General features: G+C 43.8%; 1 protein-coding gene across 1 annotated transcript in view; it reads left to right on the top strand.

Annotated features, from left to right (window-relative positions):
- Nucleotides 1-17,892, top strand: part of LAPTM5 (lysosomal protein transmembrane 5) — a 100,913-nt gene extending 83,021 nt beyond the window's left edge. Inside the window, exons 7-8 of the mRNA XM_040421905.1 lie at nt 13,980-14,078; nt 17,720-17,892. Coding sequence (XP_040277839.1) covers nt 13,980-14,078; nt 17,720-17,794 — 174 coding nt within the window. The 3' untranslated portion in view covers nt 17,795-17,892. The remainder of the gene's footprint in view (nt 1-13,979; nt 14,079-17,719) is intronic.
- The last annotated feature ends 1,383 nt before the right edge of the window (nt 17,893-19,275 follow it).

Genomic DNA, 19,275 nt, shown 5'->3' with positions numbered 1-19,275 from the left:
CTGCATGCCTGCATTTGGCTTCAGAGTGAGGAGGCGTGTCTCTCAGTAATCCAATCTGATTGGCTGGCAGGAAGCTGCTGGCTATAGGTAGTTTGTATGTGTCCTGAGGAAATGCAGTTTTGGCCTCAGAGAACTGGCAGAGGAGCCATCTTTAGAAGATCCTCATAATGTAGGATTCAAAACAGCCGTAACTAAGGGGAAAACTCAAGGAAAGCAGTGGTAAGTGAAGAAACTAAAGAGTGCCTTATGCATAATGCTGCTGCAGGAGTATCACATGCTAAAATTGTTAGTTTTTATGAAAATATGACAGTTATCCTTTAACTTTTAAATAATTTATGTTGCATGTGGCTACCATGTAAGTCAATATCAGACCCACAGTGCCTCGAAACATCAGCCAAATCATTCAACCATCTGCAGGCAGCTGTTTCAGGGTTCCTGCTCCTCATTAGTACAAAGTAGGGTACTGGTTAGATGAGATGCCTTCTCTGTGGGGTACTAGATTCAACTATGGTGTGGAGCTGCACAGGCAATGCTTCATGAGAAAAAAATATGCCAATTAGCTCTCTTCCAGAAGGAAGAAAGATGCCTTGCTAGTGCCAAAGTAAATTTCTGACTCATAAGAGAACTTTAAAACATTGACCTTTTAGAGGAAAGCTACTTTGCATCCATTCCCCAATGGATCATTACCTGTAAGACCCTGTATCTAAGATGGATATCTCCAATGAGAGTCAGTACCCCTGGGCTACAAGTAAGAAATACAGAAGATGCTTCATTCAGAGAGGGGTCTATACTGTTTATAGATAATGAGCCTGTCCATTCAATTGACCTGTGATTGCTGGTGAATTAAATGCTGATGCTGCTTTCATAATGACTGACAGCATTAATGACAAAATATTTGCTCAACCACATAATATATTTCAGTGTGCTCTGGACATAGAGGTTTCTGTTCCAAAGACCAAATTATTTATTGGGTCAAATAAACTACCTACATTTAATTGGATATAAAAGTTGTTTACGGGCAAAGTAGCACAAATCTTACATTTCTGTTGCTGTATCTGTCAACAGTGAGTCTTGGAGCATCTCTATTAGGCCTCATGCACACGACAGTGTTTTTTCACTGTCAGTGATTTGGCTTCAGTGGTCCGTGTCCGATTTTGCTTCAGTTGTGTTTCCTTGTGTCTTCCTTTTTTTTGTCTGACAGGGGAAAAAAAAGGAAGGTTAATAAAAAGTGTAATTTTATTGCACCAAGGAAAAAAACGGACACGGACGCGGACATACCAGTTGTGCATCCGTTTTTTTTTATGGACCCATTGACTTGAATGGGTCTGTTCTCCGTTTTCCACTGACAAGAATAGGACAGGTTATATTTTTTTGAAGGAACTGGAATCACGGACGCGGAGAAAAAACGGAGGACTATCAGTTTTTTTTCACAGCTCCATAGAAATGAATGGGACCTCCGCTAAACTGTGAAAAATGACGGAACGGACGCGGATGCACACAACGGTCGTGTGCATGAGGCCTTAGAATCTACCTGGAGTTCATAAAAAGGATTAGCGTTCATATCCTGTATTTATCTTGTTTTTTTTAGACACTACAAAGGGTAACGGGACACTTGGCCTTTAAAGTAAATATGGCTTCTTTTCTGGCTTTGATTATATCTTAATGAAAATGTTTTTCATCCTGACATCTCTAAGCAGGGGCGTAACTACTAGAGATGAGCGAATTTTTAAATGATGAATCGCGTTAAAAACGGCTATTTCCTGGCTGCTGAGAGCCTTTATAGTGGTGTAGAACACTGTGCCTTGCAGTAACACGCTTTGGTAGTGAAATAATACTGTGAGTCTATATGACGTGCAGATGACAGGCGTCGCTCTTAGAATCACTGCATACTTCACTTATTTGGGCGGTCACTGGGCCAAAACTGACCAAATATCTCAAGTATCAACTCAGCCTTACAGGTAGATGTTAGCGTCAAGAAGAAGCTCTCTCCTTTTACACTGTCGTCAGCTGATTCCACATAGATGTCTAGAACCTGTTCTATTAAACACTTATACAGGTAGAGCCCCCCAACAGAGTGGAGAGAGTGGCAGCAGTAAGTTTGTGTTGACGTCACTGATTAATTTTCCCCATTCTCTGATCTGTCAGAACAATTACCCAGAAAAAACGGATCCTGTCTGTGGAGCATATGCCTTCACTCGGTCAGCATTTGGTCAGTAATCCATCAGTATTGCTAAAGGCAAAAAAAAAAACTGAGTGGATCTAAAACAGAGATGACACGTAAATGGAATATTTGCATGTCTTCTGTGTTTTCTACCCACTCCTGCTTTTGGCTACCAAATCATAAGCCAATTCTGATGGGATCATACAGGCCTTAAAGCTGCTACACAGACAGGATCCATTGTGCGTCTCATTTTTCCTTCCTTCTGACAGATCAGAAGAAGTGTCAAATAAATGATCATGTCAGCCAGGCCAAAAGCCAAAATAGTGGACCAGTCATGAAGTGGGGAGGGTGGGAACAGCATGAGAAATCCACAGAGTGGAACTATGACATAGTGGTGAGGTGGAAGCAGCATGAGGAGACCACAGAGTGGCCCAATGACAGGGTCTGGAGGTGGAAGCAATATGAGGAGGCCACAGATGACAGAGTCTGCAGGTGGCGGCAGCAGCAGCATTAGGAGAAGGCTATGGAGTGGCACAATGACAAAGTGTGGAGGTCGCAGCAGCATGAGTAGGCCACAGAGTGGCACAGTGACCGAATCTGGAGGTGGCGGCAGCAGCATCAGGGCCACAGTGTGGCACAATGACAGAGTCTCGAGGTGGCAGCAGCATGAGGAGACCACAGAGCGGCACAATGACAGAGCCTGGAGGTGGTGGCAGCATCAGGAGGCCAAAGAGTGGCAAGGTGACATACTGTGGAGGTTGGTGGCAATACCAGTACCCGCTGAAGATGGTGGGTAAAAGAAGGAGCACTTGGCATCAGATGTGTGGCATCAGGAGGGTAACAGATTCAGAATAGTAGCTGAGGCAGGTAGCCAAAAAGAAACCGGTCTCTTTTGTCAATTGTTGGTGTGGCACCATGGATGATCTAGTCTGATGCATCAGGCATTGGTGTGTGTAAATCCTGGCTGATCCATGCCTGATTCATCTTGATGCAGTGTCCCACTGTGTGCTATATGTGGGGACTGTCATATCAAATGTATTGTGGTATCATGCTGTAATTCTCTTTAACAGGCTGGCAGTGTCATTTACCTTTATTCGCCCCTAGGTAGTGCTGGCACCACTTATTTATATAGCTGGGGGGGTGTCAAGTCAGTGTGTGTTTTGAGGATGAGAATGAGGAGAGGAGGAAGTTAATGGAGATTTTACCACATATAACTGCAGCGCTGAACGCTGAACGCTGAATCCAATTTTTTTTTCCACTGAGATAATTCACAAAATATTTTACCGCATATAAGTGCAGCGCTGAACGCAGGAATACAATTTTTTTTTGCGCCAAAATACTTCAATAAAGATTTTACTACATATAACGGAGCACGGAGATGGAAAGGGTCTTCTGATTCCCCCCACACTATATGGACGTCTGCTCTCATATAGTCTCATAGACGTCTGCTCTCGACAGCAGCTCCTGGGAAGGTCATGGAGCGTCCCGGTCATCCGGCATCTATTCGCTCCGCTGAAGGATTATTTTGAATGTGTGTAGAAGCCACACGGGGCAGCCATGCTGCAGATTTATCATGGAGACATCATGGAAATTTAACTGCATATAACCACAGCACTGATTGCTGAATACGTTTTGTTTTTCGACTGAAATACTTCAATAAAGATTTTACCACATATAACTGCCGCACTGACTGACTGCTACCGCCGCTACTTCCGTGAACCCCTGCACCACTACTTCCCAGGTAGGTAGGCTGCTGCGAATCAGGTTCTCTACCCCGGGCACGTTTGGCTCCCGACCTCCCACTGCTGTCACCCTGCTGACTCCCACCCATCCTTTCAACACATATAACCGCTGACATGAACTGAGAATATATTTTTCTTTTTGTACTAAAATAGGCCAATAAACGCTTTCAGCAGAAATAAATACAGATGGCCTTGTGGTTCGCCCCGGCGGTTGTTTCACGGTGAACTTTACGCGATCGCGATTCGCCAAACATGGGAACATATAGCGAAGTCCGCTGGCGCCATATTCTTTTGCATTGCGCCGAACTTTGACCCATGGACACATCCATCAGGTGGGACAGGACAGCCAATTGAGACGTTTCAGCACATGGACACCCCCCCCCACCCTATCACAGAACCCGATCTGGCAGCCATTTTTTCATTTTGTGTTTTGCCAGTGTAGGGAGAGGTTGCTTTTGTGGAGCAGGGACACCAAACACTAGCTAATAGGGCCACAAAAGTCCTTTTAAGGACTGGTATAGGTGTACTATCGATAGGTGTGATACACAGAGGCGTGTGATATACCTATAATATACTTTCTAACATAGAAAGTATATAGTGCATTTGTATTGTGCATGCAGTTGTGTGCGGTTCTGCTGTGATACTGCAGCTATATAGAGGGACAAGCGCTAATGGAACAACTATTTGCAACGGGTGTGATATACCTGTTGCCCCCCAAAAAACTGATTGAGTGGTGTGATATACCTTCTTCCACAAAATACTGAGGTCAGCGATTAATTATGTACCGGGCTTAATTGATTGAGGCTCTGTTGACCATACCTCAGGTAATCTGGTATTGTATACATCCATACCTGAAGGTTTCTCTATTTGTCTTGTGCCGGCTATCAATTTTATGTGTATAGTTTTGAGTATTGATGTCTGAAACTATCAATTGATTGTCTCACGGATGCATATTAACTGCCTATGGATTAGCATCTACACGGTCTACTGGGTTATTATCCAATTTTCTATCAGATTGGGAACTATTGCAATCAATGTTTCTTGAGTTTTAGGCCTGATCACGTGTATTGATTGATGTGTGTTCAAATAGATGCTTCGGATATTTAATATATTAACAACCAGATTTAACTGTATTGTTAGCTTTTTATGGTTTGATTATTAGTTTGTTACTGTGTAGTTTTTTCTGGACCAATTTGTTTAGTACTTTTCACTTTTTGCCCCATTTTTTCACGTGATAAACCAGTTACTGGGGAAAGGCGTCGGGGATATTTAGGGCATTGCGAGGGTGAGATAGGGCAGGCACGGGACCACAGGCCACCCATCATCAGGGTGTTCCTCTGGGTTGAGGCATTAGTTAGGGACATATTAGGGATTTTTTTCCCCCCTAGCGCACAATACTCATCTTCCCTTCTGCATACATTTATATATGTCTGTGTTTTTTTGGTCCATCATGATCAATGTTTGTTACACTTTAGAGGTATATTAATATATAGTAGGAATTTTCTACGTGAGTATCTAATCAGTATTGAACATTCAAGTTTGGTTTTCTGCAAGATACCTGCTTCCACAAAATAATGATTAAGGGGTTTGATATACTTGCTTCCACAAAATATTGATTGAGGCCTGCAATATTCCTGCTTTCACAAAATATTGATTAAGGGGTTTGACATCCCTGCTTCCAAAAATTATTGATTGAGGCCTGCGATATACCTGCTTCCACAAAATTCTGATTAAGGAGAATGAAATACCTGCTTCCGCAAAATACTGATTCAGGGCTGACATATACAGTACAGACCAAAAGTTTGGACACACCTTCTCATTCAAAGAGTTTTCTTTATTTTCATGACTATAGATTCACACTGAAGGCATCAAAACTATGAATTAACACATGTGGAATTATACAAATAACAAACAAGTGTGAAACAACTGAAAATATGTCATATTCTAGGTTCTTCAAAGTAACCACCCTTTGCTTTGATTACTGCTTTGCACACTCTTGGCATTCTCTTGATGAGCTTTAAGAGGTAGTCCCCTGAAATGGTTTTCACTTCACAGGTGTGCCCTGTCAGGTTTAATAAGTGGGATTTCTTGCCTTATAAATGGGGTTGGAACCATCAGTTGCGTTGAGGAGAAGTCAGGTGGATACACAGCTGATAGTCCTACTGAATAGACTGTTAGCTGTTTTTTTCTTGCCATAATACAAATTCTAAGTAAAGAAAAACGAGTGGCCATCATTACTTTAAGAAATGAAGGTCAGTCAGTCAGCCGAAAAATTGGGAAAACTTTGAAAGTAAGGGCTATTTGACCATGAAGGAGAGTGATGGGGTGCTGCGCCAGATGACCTGGCCTCTACAGTCACCGGACCTGAACCCAATCGAGATGGTTTGGGATGAGCTGGACCGCAGAGTGAAGGCAAAAGGGCCAACAAGTGCTAAGCATCTCTGGGAACTCCTTCAAGACTGTTGGAAGACCATTTCAGGGGACTACCTCTTGAAGCTCATCAAGAGAATGCCAAGAGTGTGCAAAGCAGTAATCAAAGCAAAAGGTGGCTACTTTGAAGAACCGAGAATATGACATATTTTCAGTTGTTTCACACTTGTTTGTTATGTATATAATTCCACATGTGTTAATTCATAGTTTTGATGCCTTCATAGTCATGAAAATAAAGAAAACTCTTTGAATGAGAAGGTGTGTCCAAACTTTTGGTCTGTACTGTACCTGCTTTCACAAAATACTAATTGAGGGCAGCGATATACCTGCTTCCACAAAATACTGATTAAGGCGTTTGATATACTTGCTTCCACCAAATATTGATTGAGGCCTGTGAAATACTTGCTTCCACCAAATACTGATTAAGGTGATTGATATACCTGCTTCCACCAAATATTGATTGAGGCCTGCGAGATACCTACTTCCACAAAATACTGATTAAGGAGTTTGATATACCTGTTTCCACCAAATATTGATTGAGGCCTGCGATATACCTGCTTCCACAAAATACTGATTAAGGGGATTGATATGCCTGCTTCCACAAAAATTGATTGAAGCCTGCGAGATACCTGCAGGCTGCTTCCACAAAATACTGATTATGGCATTTGATATCCCTGCTTTCACAAATTATTGATTGAGGCCTGTGATATACCGGCTTCCACAAAATACTGATTAAGGGGTTTGATATATACCTGCGTCCACAAAATATTGATTGAGGCCTGCAATATTCCTGCTTCCACAAAATACTGATGAAGAGGTTTAATATTCCTGTTTCCACCAAATATTGTTTGAGGCCTACGATATACCGGCTTCCACAAAATACTGATTAAGGGGATTGATATACTTGCATCCACCAAATATTGATTGAGGCCTGCGAGATACCTGCTTCCACAAAATACAGATTAAGGGGTTTGATATACCTGCTTCCACAAAATACTGATTGATGCCTGCGATATACCTTCTTCCACAATATACTGATTAAGGGGTTTGATATACTTGCTTCCACCAAATATTGATTGAGGCCTGTGATATACTTGCTTCCACCAAATACTGATTAAGGTGATTGATATACCTGCTTCCACCAAATATTGATTCAGGCCTGCGAGATACCTACTTCCACAAAATACTGATTAAGGAGTTTGATATACCTGTTTCCACCAAATATTGATTGAGGCCTGCGATATACCTGCTTCCACAAAATACTGATTAAGGGGATTGATATACCGGCTTCCACAAAATACTGATTGAGGCCTGCGATATACCTGCTTCAACAAAATACTGATTAAGGGTATTTATATACCTGCTTCCACCAAATATTGATTGAGGCCTGTGAGATACCCGCTTCCACAAAATACTGATTAAGGGGTTTGATATACTTGCTTCCACAAAATATTGATTGAGGCCTGCGATATACCTGCTTCCACAAATACTGCTCTTTTCTAGGGACTTATCCACAGGGTCATTTTGAAAATGATAGGTAGAGGAAGAGGCAGGCCGTTCCGCAGGGGTGGTAGGGTCGGGCAGGTGCACCAGGCCGGAGCCTAAGTGGGAAGTTGGAGAAGGTGCGTGCGATTACTTCAAAAGGACACCAAAAGACACCACCACCATAGCCCCTCCACTCGAGTCAGAGGAATTATTTTACCATCCATTCCCTAACTTTACAGATGCGCAGCCATTCTTGACATCGGATGAGGAAGAGGAGGTGGCAACGGCTGCCACCCAGCGGTCTAACGACAGTACCCTGATCAGCCCAAGGAGGGAGGTCCCCTCTGTTGCTGCCTACTTTGAGATCTCAAATGTCAGTGTTGAAGGTGATGATGGTGACGTGTCAATGGACGTCACGTGGGTGCCCACAAGAGAGGAAGAGGAGGGGAGTTCAGAGGGAGAGACGGAGCAGCAGATATGGAGGAGAAGGAGGAGAAGCAGGCAGAACTTACCGCGCACATGAGGCAAAAAGCAGACTGCTAATATATCTGGAACGAGCCATCCACCATGCACGGTCACATCTGGCACTCCCAGGATGCCGGCACATGGCTCCGCAGTGTGTTTTTTTTTAAATGTGTCTTCTGCTGACAATAGTGTTGCCATCTGCAGCCTGTGCTGTCAACGCATAAGTCACGGTAATCCCAACACTCACATAGGGACGACCGCCTTAAGAAGGCACCTGGCCTCCCATCACCGAGCCTAGTGGGAGCAACACCATCAGAACCCACAAAGCCATACACCCGGCGCTCCACATCCTGCCTCTTCTCCTCCACCTTTCACCATGCCGTCGTCACGTTCATCTGGCTGAAGGCAGGCTTCCCAAATGTTTGAGCGTAAACGAGCCCAACGACTGACTTCCCACTTGTCAGAAACGTTTGCCTGCCAACTACTGCCATATAAACTGGTGGACTCGGAGGCCTTTAGAAAATTTGTGGACATTGGCACACCACAATGGAAGGTCCCCGGAAGTAAATATTTCTCCCAGAAGGGCATCCCAGAGCTAAATGGCCACGTTTAGCGGCAAGTGAATATATCTCTGGCACAAAGTGTCGGTGCCAAGATACATCTGACCACAGACACGTGCTCTAGAAAACACGGGCAAGAAAGGTACATAACTTTTACTGTCCACTGGGTGTACCTTCTGACAGTTGTCAAGCATGTAAGGCTACTTTCACACTGGCGTTTATGGGTCCGCTTGTGAGAACCGTTTCAGGGCTCTCACAAGCGGCCCAAAACGGATCAGTTCAGTCCCAATGCATTCTGAATGGATAAGTATCCGTTCAGAATGCATCAATTTGGCTGCGTTTGGTCTCCGTTGCTTTTTTTAGACGGTAACTAAAACGCAGCTTGCAGCGTTTTGGTGACCGTCTGACGATGCGGAGCCAAACGGATCCGTCCTGACTTACAATGTAAATCAATTTAATCAATCAGTTTTCATTTGCACTATATTGTGTCAGTGAAAAACTGATCCGTCCCCCATTGACTTTCAATGTAAGTCAAGACGGATCCCTTTTTTTTTAATGAATGATGCAAATGGATCCGTTATGAATGGATACAAGCGTTTTCATTATCGGTGCGGATCCGTCTGTGCAGATACAAGACAGATCCGCACCAAATGCGAGTGTGAAAGTAGCCTAACCCGTGGCTCCCGTGTGAATTTGGTGTTACTGCCACGGATTGCATGCAGGCCTGCCTCTTTTTCTCCTCCTCCTACTCCATCCTCCGTCTCCTCCTTGGCTGACTCCTCCTTTTCCACTGCTACCGCCTCTTCCACTGTGCCCCCCAAGCTCCCCTGAACCTATTTGATGTGCCAGGTGAGACGTTGCCATGCTGTGCTGCGGCTGTTGTGCCTGGAAGCCACACCGGTCCTGCACTGCTTTCAGCTCTGCGGTCACAGGCCGATCAATGGCAAACCCAGGTCAATTTGCGACAACGGTGCCAATCTGCTGAGCACGCTGAAACAGGGCAAAATGACACACGTGCCGTGTATGGCACACGTCCTGAACTTAGTTGTGCAGCGATTCGTTGCCAAATACCCTGGGGTCCAGGACGTCTTGCGGCAGGCCAGGAAAATCTCTGGCCATTTTAGATCTTACACGGCCATGGCTCGCCTTACTGACGTTCAGTGTCGACACCACTTGCCCGTCAGACGACTAATTTGTGACAGCCCGATGCGCTGGAACTCCACCTTGTATATGCTTGAAACATGCTGTTAACGACTACCTGTACGAACTCTGCAGCAGGACAGGTTCTGGAGAGCTTGGTTTATTTTCACCGTGCCAGTGGCTGCTCATGCGCGATGCATGCAGACTTCTGCGGCCATTTGATCACCAAACTGGTCAGTCGCAGCTAGGGCACCATCAGTCACATCTTACCTTGCGACTTCTTTCTGGAGCGTGCATTGCGTTGTGTCAATGATCAAGCCGTAGAGGAGCAGGAAGATGAGAAAGTCGCAATGCTGAATAAATTCCCAGGGGGGCTATTCCATCTGAGACAAGTCAGCAGGAGTCTGACGAAGAGTCAGAGGAGGATGGTGGGCGGGGGGAGGAGGCGCAAGAAGAGCAGGCTTTGAGGGGGACTTTAAACTTTTTGGGGATTCCTGGTGTTGTCCGTGGCTGGGGGGAGGAGACAGAGGACGATATTATCCTGGGCCATGAGCAGAATCCAGGGCGCTCCACCTCTTCCAATTTAGTGCAAATGGGGGCCTTCATGCTCCAGTGTTTGAAGAGGGACCCCTGTATAAAAAGCATACAGGGCAAGGACCAGTACTGGATGGCAATGTACTTAGACCCCCGGTACAAACACAAAATGGCAGACATGTTACCAGCATCACAGAGGGCTGTCAGAATGCAGCACTTCCAGGCCTTGCTTCGAGAAATGCTGCATTCTGCTTTTGCGGGCGCTGGCAGAGGAGTTTTCACTCAGAGAAACAGTTGCTGGTACAAATCCAACAGTGCATGCTAGAAGAGGGCGATTTGAAGATGTGTTGGTCACTTTGAATATGAGATCATTCTTTCAGCCAACCCATCGACACCCTCCCTCCGGATCCAGCCTCAGAGAACGCCTAGACCGACAGGTGTCCGACTACATCGGGTTAACGGCCGATGTGGACGCTCTGAGAAGTGAGGAACCCCTGGACTACTGGGTGTGCAGGCTTGACCTGTGGCCAGAGCTGGCACAATTTGCCATGGAACTCTTGGCTTGCCCCTCGTCGAGTGTCCTATCCGAAATAACGTTCAGCGCAGCAGGGGGAATCGTGACCGGTGATCGCACTCGCCTAGCTCACGAAAGTGTGGACTACCTCACATTTCTAAAAATGAATGAGGCACGGATATCTGAGGAATTCAACACCTGTGATGACTACGTGTAATTGTATTTCCTCATGCCAGCCCACACATATTCGACATGACTCAAAACAAAGAATGGTCCTTGTCTTATGTATATACAGCGGCATAAAATACCTTTTCTGTCCGGTGAATGCCAAATTTTTGGGGCCTGTACTGGCCTACAGTAAAATTTGTATCCAGTGACCGCCTAATGTACCTCCAGTCACATCATCACAAGTTCTATTTTGTCAGGTGAATGCCTGATTTTTGGGGCCCGTACTGGCCTACAGTAAAATTTGTATCCAGTGACCGCCTAATGTACCTCTAGCCAAATCAAAAGTTCTTTTCTGTCAGATGAATGTCTAATTTTCAGGGGCCTGTACTCCAGTAGCCGACAGTAAAATTTGTATCCAGTGACCGCCTAATGTACATCTAGTCACATCATCACAAGTTATTTTCTGTCAGGTGAATGCCTAATTTTTGGGGCCTGTACTGGCTTACAGTAAAATTTGTATCCAGTGACCGCCTAATGTACCTTCAGCCACATCATCACAAGTTCTTTTCTGTCAGGTGAATGCCAAATTTTTCGGGCCTTTACTCCCGTGGCCTACAGTAAAATTCATATCCAGTGACCGCCTAATGTACCTTCAGCCACATCATCACATGTTCTTTTCTGTCAGGTGAATGCCTAATTTTTGGGGCCTGTACTGGCCGACAGTAAAATTTGTATCCAGTGACCGCCTAAAGAACCTCCAGCAACTTCATCACAAGTTCTTTTCTGTCTGGTAAATGCCTAATTTTTCGGGCCTGTACTCCCGTGCCCTACAGTAAAATTCATATCCAGTGACCGCCTAATGTACCTTCAGACACATCATCACAAGTTCTTTTCTGTCAGGTGAATGCATAATTTTTGGGGCCTGTACTCCCGTGGCCTAAAATAAAAATTTTCTAGGCTCCAGCAGGGCCCATTTTTCAGAGTTTCCCTTTAAGTCGCATAATAATGTCCCCTGATTAAAGTACATATTTTTTGTGGGCACTTTTGCCAATGATCCCCCTCTGTTATGTCACTGTCCATATTATGGGACTATTTGTGCACTTTTAGTAAGTATTTAGTGGCTGCAAATATGACCTGAAGTTTTTTCAGGTTCGCCTGCCATTAAAGTCAATAGAGTCCACCGCGAATGCGCGGTTCGCGAACATTTGATCGTGAACGCACGTTCACGAAACATCCCGGCTGATGTTTGTCCATCATTAGAAATAAATGCACCAGTGAAGTGCGTATATATTTTTCTTTCTGTACTGAAATAGGCCACTCAATGCTTTTGCCACAAATAAGTGCACCAGTGAAATGCGTATATATTTTTATTTTTTTACTGTAATACGCCCCTATCCGCTTTCAACAGAAATAACTGCAGAAGTGAACTGAGCATATATTTTTCTTGTTGGACTAAAATAGGTCACACTCACTATACGCTTTCACCAGAATTAACTGCAGAAATGCACTGAGAATATATTTCTCTTTTCTTACTGTAATATGCCCCTATACTCTTTCACCAGAAATAACTGCAACAGTGCAGTGCGTATATATTTTTCTTATTTTACAAAAATACGCCCCTATATGCTTTCACCAGAAATAATTGCAACAGTGCAGTGCGTATATATCTTTCTTAATTTACTGAAATACACACCTATATGCTTTCACCAGAAATAACTGCAACAGTGCAGTGCGTATATATTTTTCTTGTTGGACTGAAATACGCCCCTATACGCTTTCACCAGAAATAACTGCAACAGTGCAGTCCGTATATATTTTTCTTGTCGGACTGAATAAGATACTAAAGGCTTTTCAACATAACACTTGTAGCCCAATAACAAAAATCTGGAATGACAGTGCTGTCTAATGACTATTTGGATCCCCAAATAATTGTTCCCTGCACTTGTAAATCACTTTCCTATCAATGTCCCTAGCGCCTTCTGATGTCTCTCCCTACACTAACATGCTGTGAAATGATTCCTCCCTAACCTTTCCCTGCATTTATAAATCCTTTTTTCATATATTTTTTTTAAACATAGAGGTTTTTCTAATTGCTGTCCCTAGCGCCTTTACACGTCTGTCCCTGCACTTGGAACGCTGGAAAATGGCAGAATCTATAATGGCTGCCCTATTTATAGGGCTTTGACATTACAGGGCTGGCTGGCTGCTGATTGGCTGCATGCAGGCATGTCAATCTGGGTGATTCTGCCTTCCCAGAGTTCCTTGCCCCATGTCCTCAGTCCTCACACGTGTAGCCGCCATTTTAGGAAAACTGTGATTCTTTACCATGAAGCTCGAGGAAATTTGCATTTGTTGCAAATCAAATTTTTCCTGAAATTCAGATCGAATTCCTCTTCGTCAGCTTCGATTCGCTCATTTCTAGTAACTACTATAGCGGCAGACCATGCGAATACTATGGGGCTCAGGGCAAGAGGGGGCCCAGTTGGGATCATCCCCTCTTCTACTTGGGGTGAAAACTTGATCAGGACCCTACCCTCTAAAGGAACAATTTTTAGCAAATGAGGCAGTAGAAAAAATAGCCCTATGGTCATTAAAAGGGGTTTAGGCAGAAACCCTTCTGTCCTGTGTGGAGGGCCTGGTTTGATCCTTGCTATGGGGACCTTACTTCTCTATGTATGCTACTGTCTCTAAGTATAAAGTGATCTACACATAGGATAAACAAAAAGTGTAAAAAATAGTGTATCACATGTATGACATATGTATAAATGTTTTTTCTCTAGGCACTGATGATCTGTTGCACCTGGAGATTCTGCAAGGGTTCGAATGAATTAGCAAAGAATCAATCAAAAGACATGTTTATGCTGAAAGAAATCTCAAAGGTAATATCCACTAAATCCATCCCCAGGATATAACACATAATGTATATTTAAAAATAAACCATAAAATTCAGGAATCAGGACGCAAAGTCATTCATATAGTTAAAAGTACAGCACTGAGAAAAAAAGTACATGTTGATAAGAATGGTTTCATTAAGTAGGCCTTTAGATCTTACAGCATTTCGGTCTCCTTATTAGTCCATAAAAAATATGTTCTTGATAGGGTACGTTAGGGTCCTTAGCAGTTGTACTTTGGCTGGAGATATTCCTGACCCACTGTCTGCCACTGAAGCATGCACACCAGTATGTACACGTCAACACTGCATCAATCATGGTAAAGAAGTCAAAGCTACATCATCTTCAGATATTGAATAGATGTGCCCGGTAATTGCCCATGCATAAAGATTTTCACCTTCAGGTATATGTGTTGACATGCATTGAATGCCATTTAATATATCCATTTTTTAGGTGTGTGATATTACTATTGTTGTTTAGATTTTGTCGATGTAGTATTATCTACCTTACCTAGATGTTCCAGTCTATATGAAATAAAAAATGAAGCAGGTTTGTGTTGATTAAAAATAGATCTAATCCTGCAGTCAAGCATTTCTACTGTCCACTTTCTGCAGAAGCAGGGGTGAGATGGAAGAGAGAAACACATGACTGCAGAATCTGACTATAGGTCCTCATAGGAGTGGTACACACAATTAGTCACATAACATTTCCAGCTGCTGATTTTCTTTAAAACAGGCTGGTATTGGTATAAAATAAATATGTGATACTCATCTCACCAATCTCTTACCGAATTACCCAATGGTATCTCAGCCTGGTAACTCTTGCCACACAGGAAATGACTGCTCAACCAGTTACTGGCTGAGCTAGGTCACCACTGCAGCCAGTATTATTTTACACCAATTCCAACCCAACAATACCTACTAAAGTGATTAGGGTAAGTTCACACATAGCAGACTTGTTGCAAAAATTTTGTAGACTGGAAATCTATTCTATACATGTACAGTTGCAAGAAAAAGTATGTGAACCCTTTGGAGTGATATGGATTTCTGCACAAATTGGTCATAAAAAGTGATCTGATCTTCATCTAAGTCACAACAATAGACAATCACAGTCTGCTTAAACTAATAACACACAAAGAATTAAATGTTACCATGTTTTTATTGAACACACCATGTAAACATTCACAGTGCAGGGGAAAAAGTATGTGAATCCTTGGATTTAATAACTGGTTAAACATCTTTTGGCAGAAATAACTTCAACCAAACGTTTTCTGTAGTTGCAGATCAGACGTGCACAACGGTCAGGAGTAATTCTTGACCATTCCTCTTTACAGAACTGTTTCAGTTCAGCAATATTCTTGGGATGTCTGGTGTGAATCACTTTCTTGAGGTCATGCCACAGCATCTCAATCGGGTTGAGGTCAGGACTCTGACTGGGCTACTCCAGAAGGTGTATTTTCTTCTGTTTAAGCCATTCTGTTGTTGATTTACTTCTATGCTTTGGGTCATTGTCCTGTTGCAACACCCATCTTCTGTTGAGCTTCAGCTGGTGGACAGATGGCCTTAAGTTCTCCTGCAAAATGTCTTGATAAACTTGGGAATTCATTTTTCCTTCGATTATAGCAATTCGTCCAGGCCCTGACGCAGCAAAGCAGCCCCAAACCATGATGCCCCCACCACCATACTTCACAGTTGGGATGAGGTTTTGATGTTGGTGTGCTGTGCATGTTTTTCGCCACACATAGTGTTGTGTGTTTCTTCCAAACAACTCAACTTTGGTTTCATCTGTCCACAGAATATTTTGCCAGTACTGCTGTGGAACATCCAGGTGCTCTTGTGCAAACTGTAAACGTGCAGCAATGTTTTTTTTGGACAGCATTGGCTTCCTCTGTGGTATCCTCCCATGAAATCCATTCTTCTTTAGTGTTTTACGTATTGTAGATTCTCTAACAGGGATGTTAGCATATGCCAGAGACTTTTGTAAGTCTTTAGCTGACACTCTAGGATTCTTCTTCACCTCATTGAGCAATCTGCGCTGTGCTCTTGCAGTCATCTTTACAGAAAGGCCACTCCTAGGGAGAGTAGCAGCAGTGCTGAACTTTCTCCATCTATAGACAATTTGTCTTACCGTGGACTGATGAACAGCAAGGCTTTTGGAGATACTTTTATAACCCTTTCCAGCTTTATGCAAGTCAACAATTCTTAATCATAGGTCTTCTGAGAGCTCTTTTGTGCCAGGCATCATTCACATCAGGCAACGCTTCTTGTGAAAAGCAAACCCAGAACTGGTGTGTGTGGTTTTTTATAGGGCAGGGCAGCTGTAGCCAACACCTCCAATCTCATCTCATTGATTGGACTACAGTTGTCTGTCACCTCACTCCAATTAGCTCTTGGAGATGTCATTAGTCTAGGGCAGGCATGCTCAACCTGCGGCCCTCCAGCTGTTGTAAAACTACAACTCCCACAATGCCCTGCTGTAGGCTGATAGCTGTAGGCTGTTTGGGCATGCTGAAAGTTGTAGTTTTGCAACAGCTGGAGGGCCGCAGGTTGAGCATGCCTGGTCTAGGGGTTCACATACTTTTTCCACCTGCACTGTAAATGTTTACATAGTGTGTTCAATAAAAACATGGTAACATTTAATTCTTTGTGTGTTATTAGTTTAAGCAGACTGTGATTGTCTATTGTTGTGACTTAGATGAAGATCAGATCACATTTTATGACCAATTTGTGCAGAAATCCATATCATTCCAAAGGGTTCACATACTTTTTCTTGCAACTGTATAAGCAATTGTTTCTGCATGTGTAAGTATTTTATGATTCCCAAAGTCCCATACGGAGCTATGGCACAGTAACAGAAATTTCCACAAAAATGTCCAGAGTGTATGTAAAAAACAGACATCAGACATCATATAGTACCTGACAATCTGTTTCTAACAAAGCTAGAACCAGCCCTATACCTCACATGGATCCAGAGATCTCACCATTTATTTCAAGCTGGCAGCTCTAGGGTGTGTCATTGCTCAGGGGTGTATCCTTTCTGCGGTAATTTTTTTCCTGTAGCTGTCACATCTTCTAAGAGACAATATGACTGGTGGTATATGAAGGATGGAACTGAGTATGTACATCCAACTCAGCAAGGTGGACAGAGAGATGAAGAAAAGAACAAACCGCATTGGCGTGATACAGATATGCTTTATTAAATTTTAATTATATGCAATTACAAAAGTATTCAGTTTTTGAAAAATGTGGAATAATTGTGGACAAACCCACAAACATTAAAATAGGGTCTTCTTGATTAGATGAACGCCCTTTTTTTTTACTAGTTGCATCAGATCTGCTTATATGCTTGCATACAGTATCTACATCTCCAGGCAGTTATGATGCCAATACATGTAACAATACATGTAATAATATGTTGTAGTTAATGAGGATCATGAAATTTATATTTCTAACGTATTATCATTTTGAAGACTTGCCATATATAAACTATTCTATATGCAAGGTCTATTAAAAAATGTGCAGTAGACATATAAAAGACATTTTATATTGTGATATTGTAGCTTTCCAACGTTTAATTCATATTTTCGTGAACTTGTATATTTCTGTTAAATCATTTATTGTGCCTTACAGGCAGCACTTCCATCCTACAAGGAGGCAACTAAAATGGAACTCAAAGATTTACCGCCCCCCTACTCCACTGTTTAACTAAAAGTCTACAAAAATTCTGCTTCTGTGCTAAATGCTTCCTTTCATCCTATATGTGATACAGAGAAAGGTGAGGTGCCTCACCCACAGCAAGCAAGCATTAAAGAAAGTAAGAGCATGTGGAGACTGTTTCTTTAAAGAAAAGACTGAAATAAATGCATGGAAAAGCCTGGAGAAGTGGAAACCAGATTCGGTACAAAGACCAAGTCGTAATCTAAAAGTAATATTAACTGGCCTTAATATGCCGTTAAGGCCTCATGCACACGACCGTTGTGTGCATCCGTGGCCGTTGTGCCGTTTTCCGTTTTTTTTCGCGGACCCATTGACTTTCAATGGGTCCGTGGAAAAAACGGAAAATGCACCGTTTGGCAGCCGCATCCGTGAGCCGTGTTTCCTGGCCGTGAAAAAAATATGACCTGTCCTATTTTTTTCACGGCCAACGGTTCACGGACCCATTCAAGTCAATGGGTCCGTGAAAGAACACGGATGCACACAAGATTGGCATCCGTGTCCGTGATCCGTGGCCGTAGGTTAGTTTTTATACAGACGGATCCGAAGATCCGTCTGCATAAAAGCTTTTTCAAAGCTGAGTTTTCACTTCGTGAAAACTCAGAACCGACAGTATATTCTAACACTGAAGCGTTCCCATGGTGATGGGGACGCTTCTAGTTAGAATACACTACAAACTGTACAAGACTGCCCCCTGCTGCCTGGCAGCATCCGATCTCTTACAGGGGGCCGTGATCAGCACAATTAACCCCTTCAGGTGCCGCACCTGAAGGGGTTAATTGTGCTGATCACGGCCCCCTGTAAGAGACCAGGGCTGCCAGGCAGCAGGGGGCAGACCCTCCCCCCCTCCCCAGTTTGAATATCATTGGTGGCCAGTGCGGCCCCCCCCCCCCCCTCCCTCTATTGTAATAATTCGTTGGTGGCACAGTGTGCGCCCCCCCCCTCCCTCCCTCTATTGTAATAATTCGTTGGTGGCACAGTGTGCGCCCCCCCCTCCCTCCCTCTATTGTAATAATTCGTTGGTGGCACAGTGTGCGCCCCCCCCCCCCTCCCTCCCTCTATTGTAATAATTAGTTGGTGGCACAGTGTGCGCCCCCCATCGGCCCCCCCTCCCTCTATAGCATTAACAACATTGGTGGCCAGTGTGCGGCCTCCCATCTCCCCCCCCCCCCCCCCATCATTGGTGGCAGCGGAGTTCCGATCGGAGTCCCAGTTTAATCGCTGGGGCTCCGATCGGTAACCATGGCAACCGGGACGCTACTACAGTCCTGGTTGCCATGGTTACTTAGCAATAGTACAATAGTAGAAGATTCATACTTACCTGCTGCTGGCTGCTGCTGCGATGTTCGTGTCCGGCCGGGAGCTCCACCTACTGGTAAGTGACAGGTCTGTGCGGCGCATTGCTAAATGAACTGTCACTTACTAGTAGGAGGAGCTCCCGCCCGGACACGAACATCGCAGCTCCCAGGTAA

The sequence above is a fragment of the Bufo bufo genome, chromosome 3 (assembly GCF_905171765.1).
Source record: "Bufo bufo chromosome 3, aBufBuf1.1, whole genome shotgun sequence".
In the NCBI taxonomy this organism is placed as follows: Eukaryota; Metazoa; Chordata; class Amphibia; order Anura; family Bufonidae; genus Bufo; species Bufo bufo.
This window is presented reverse-complemented; position numbering and strand designations above follow the sequence as displayed.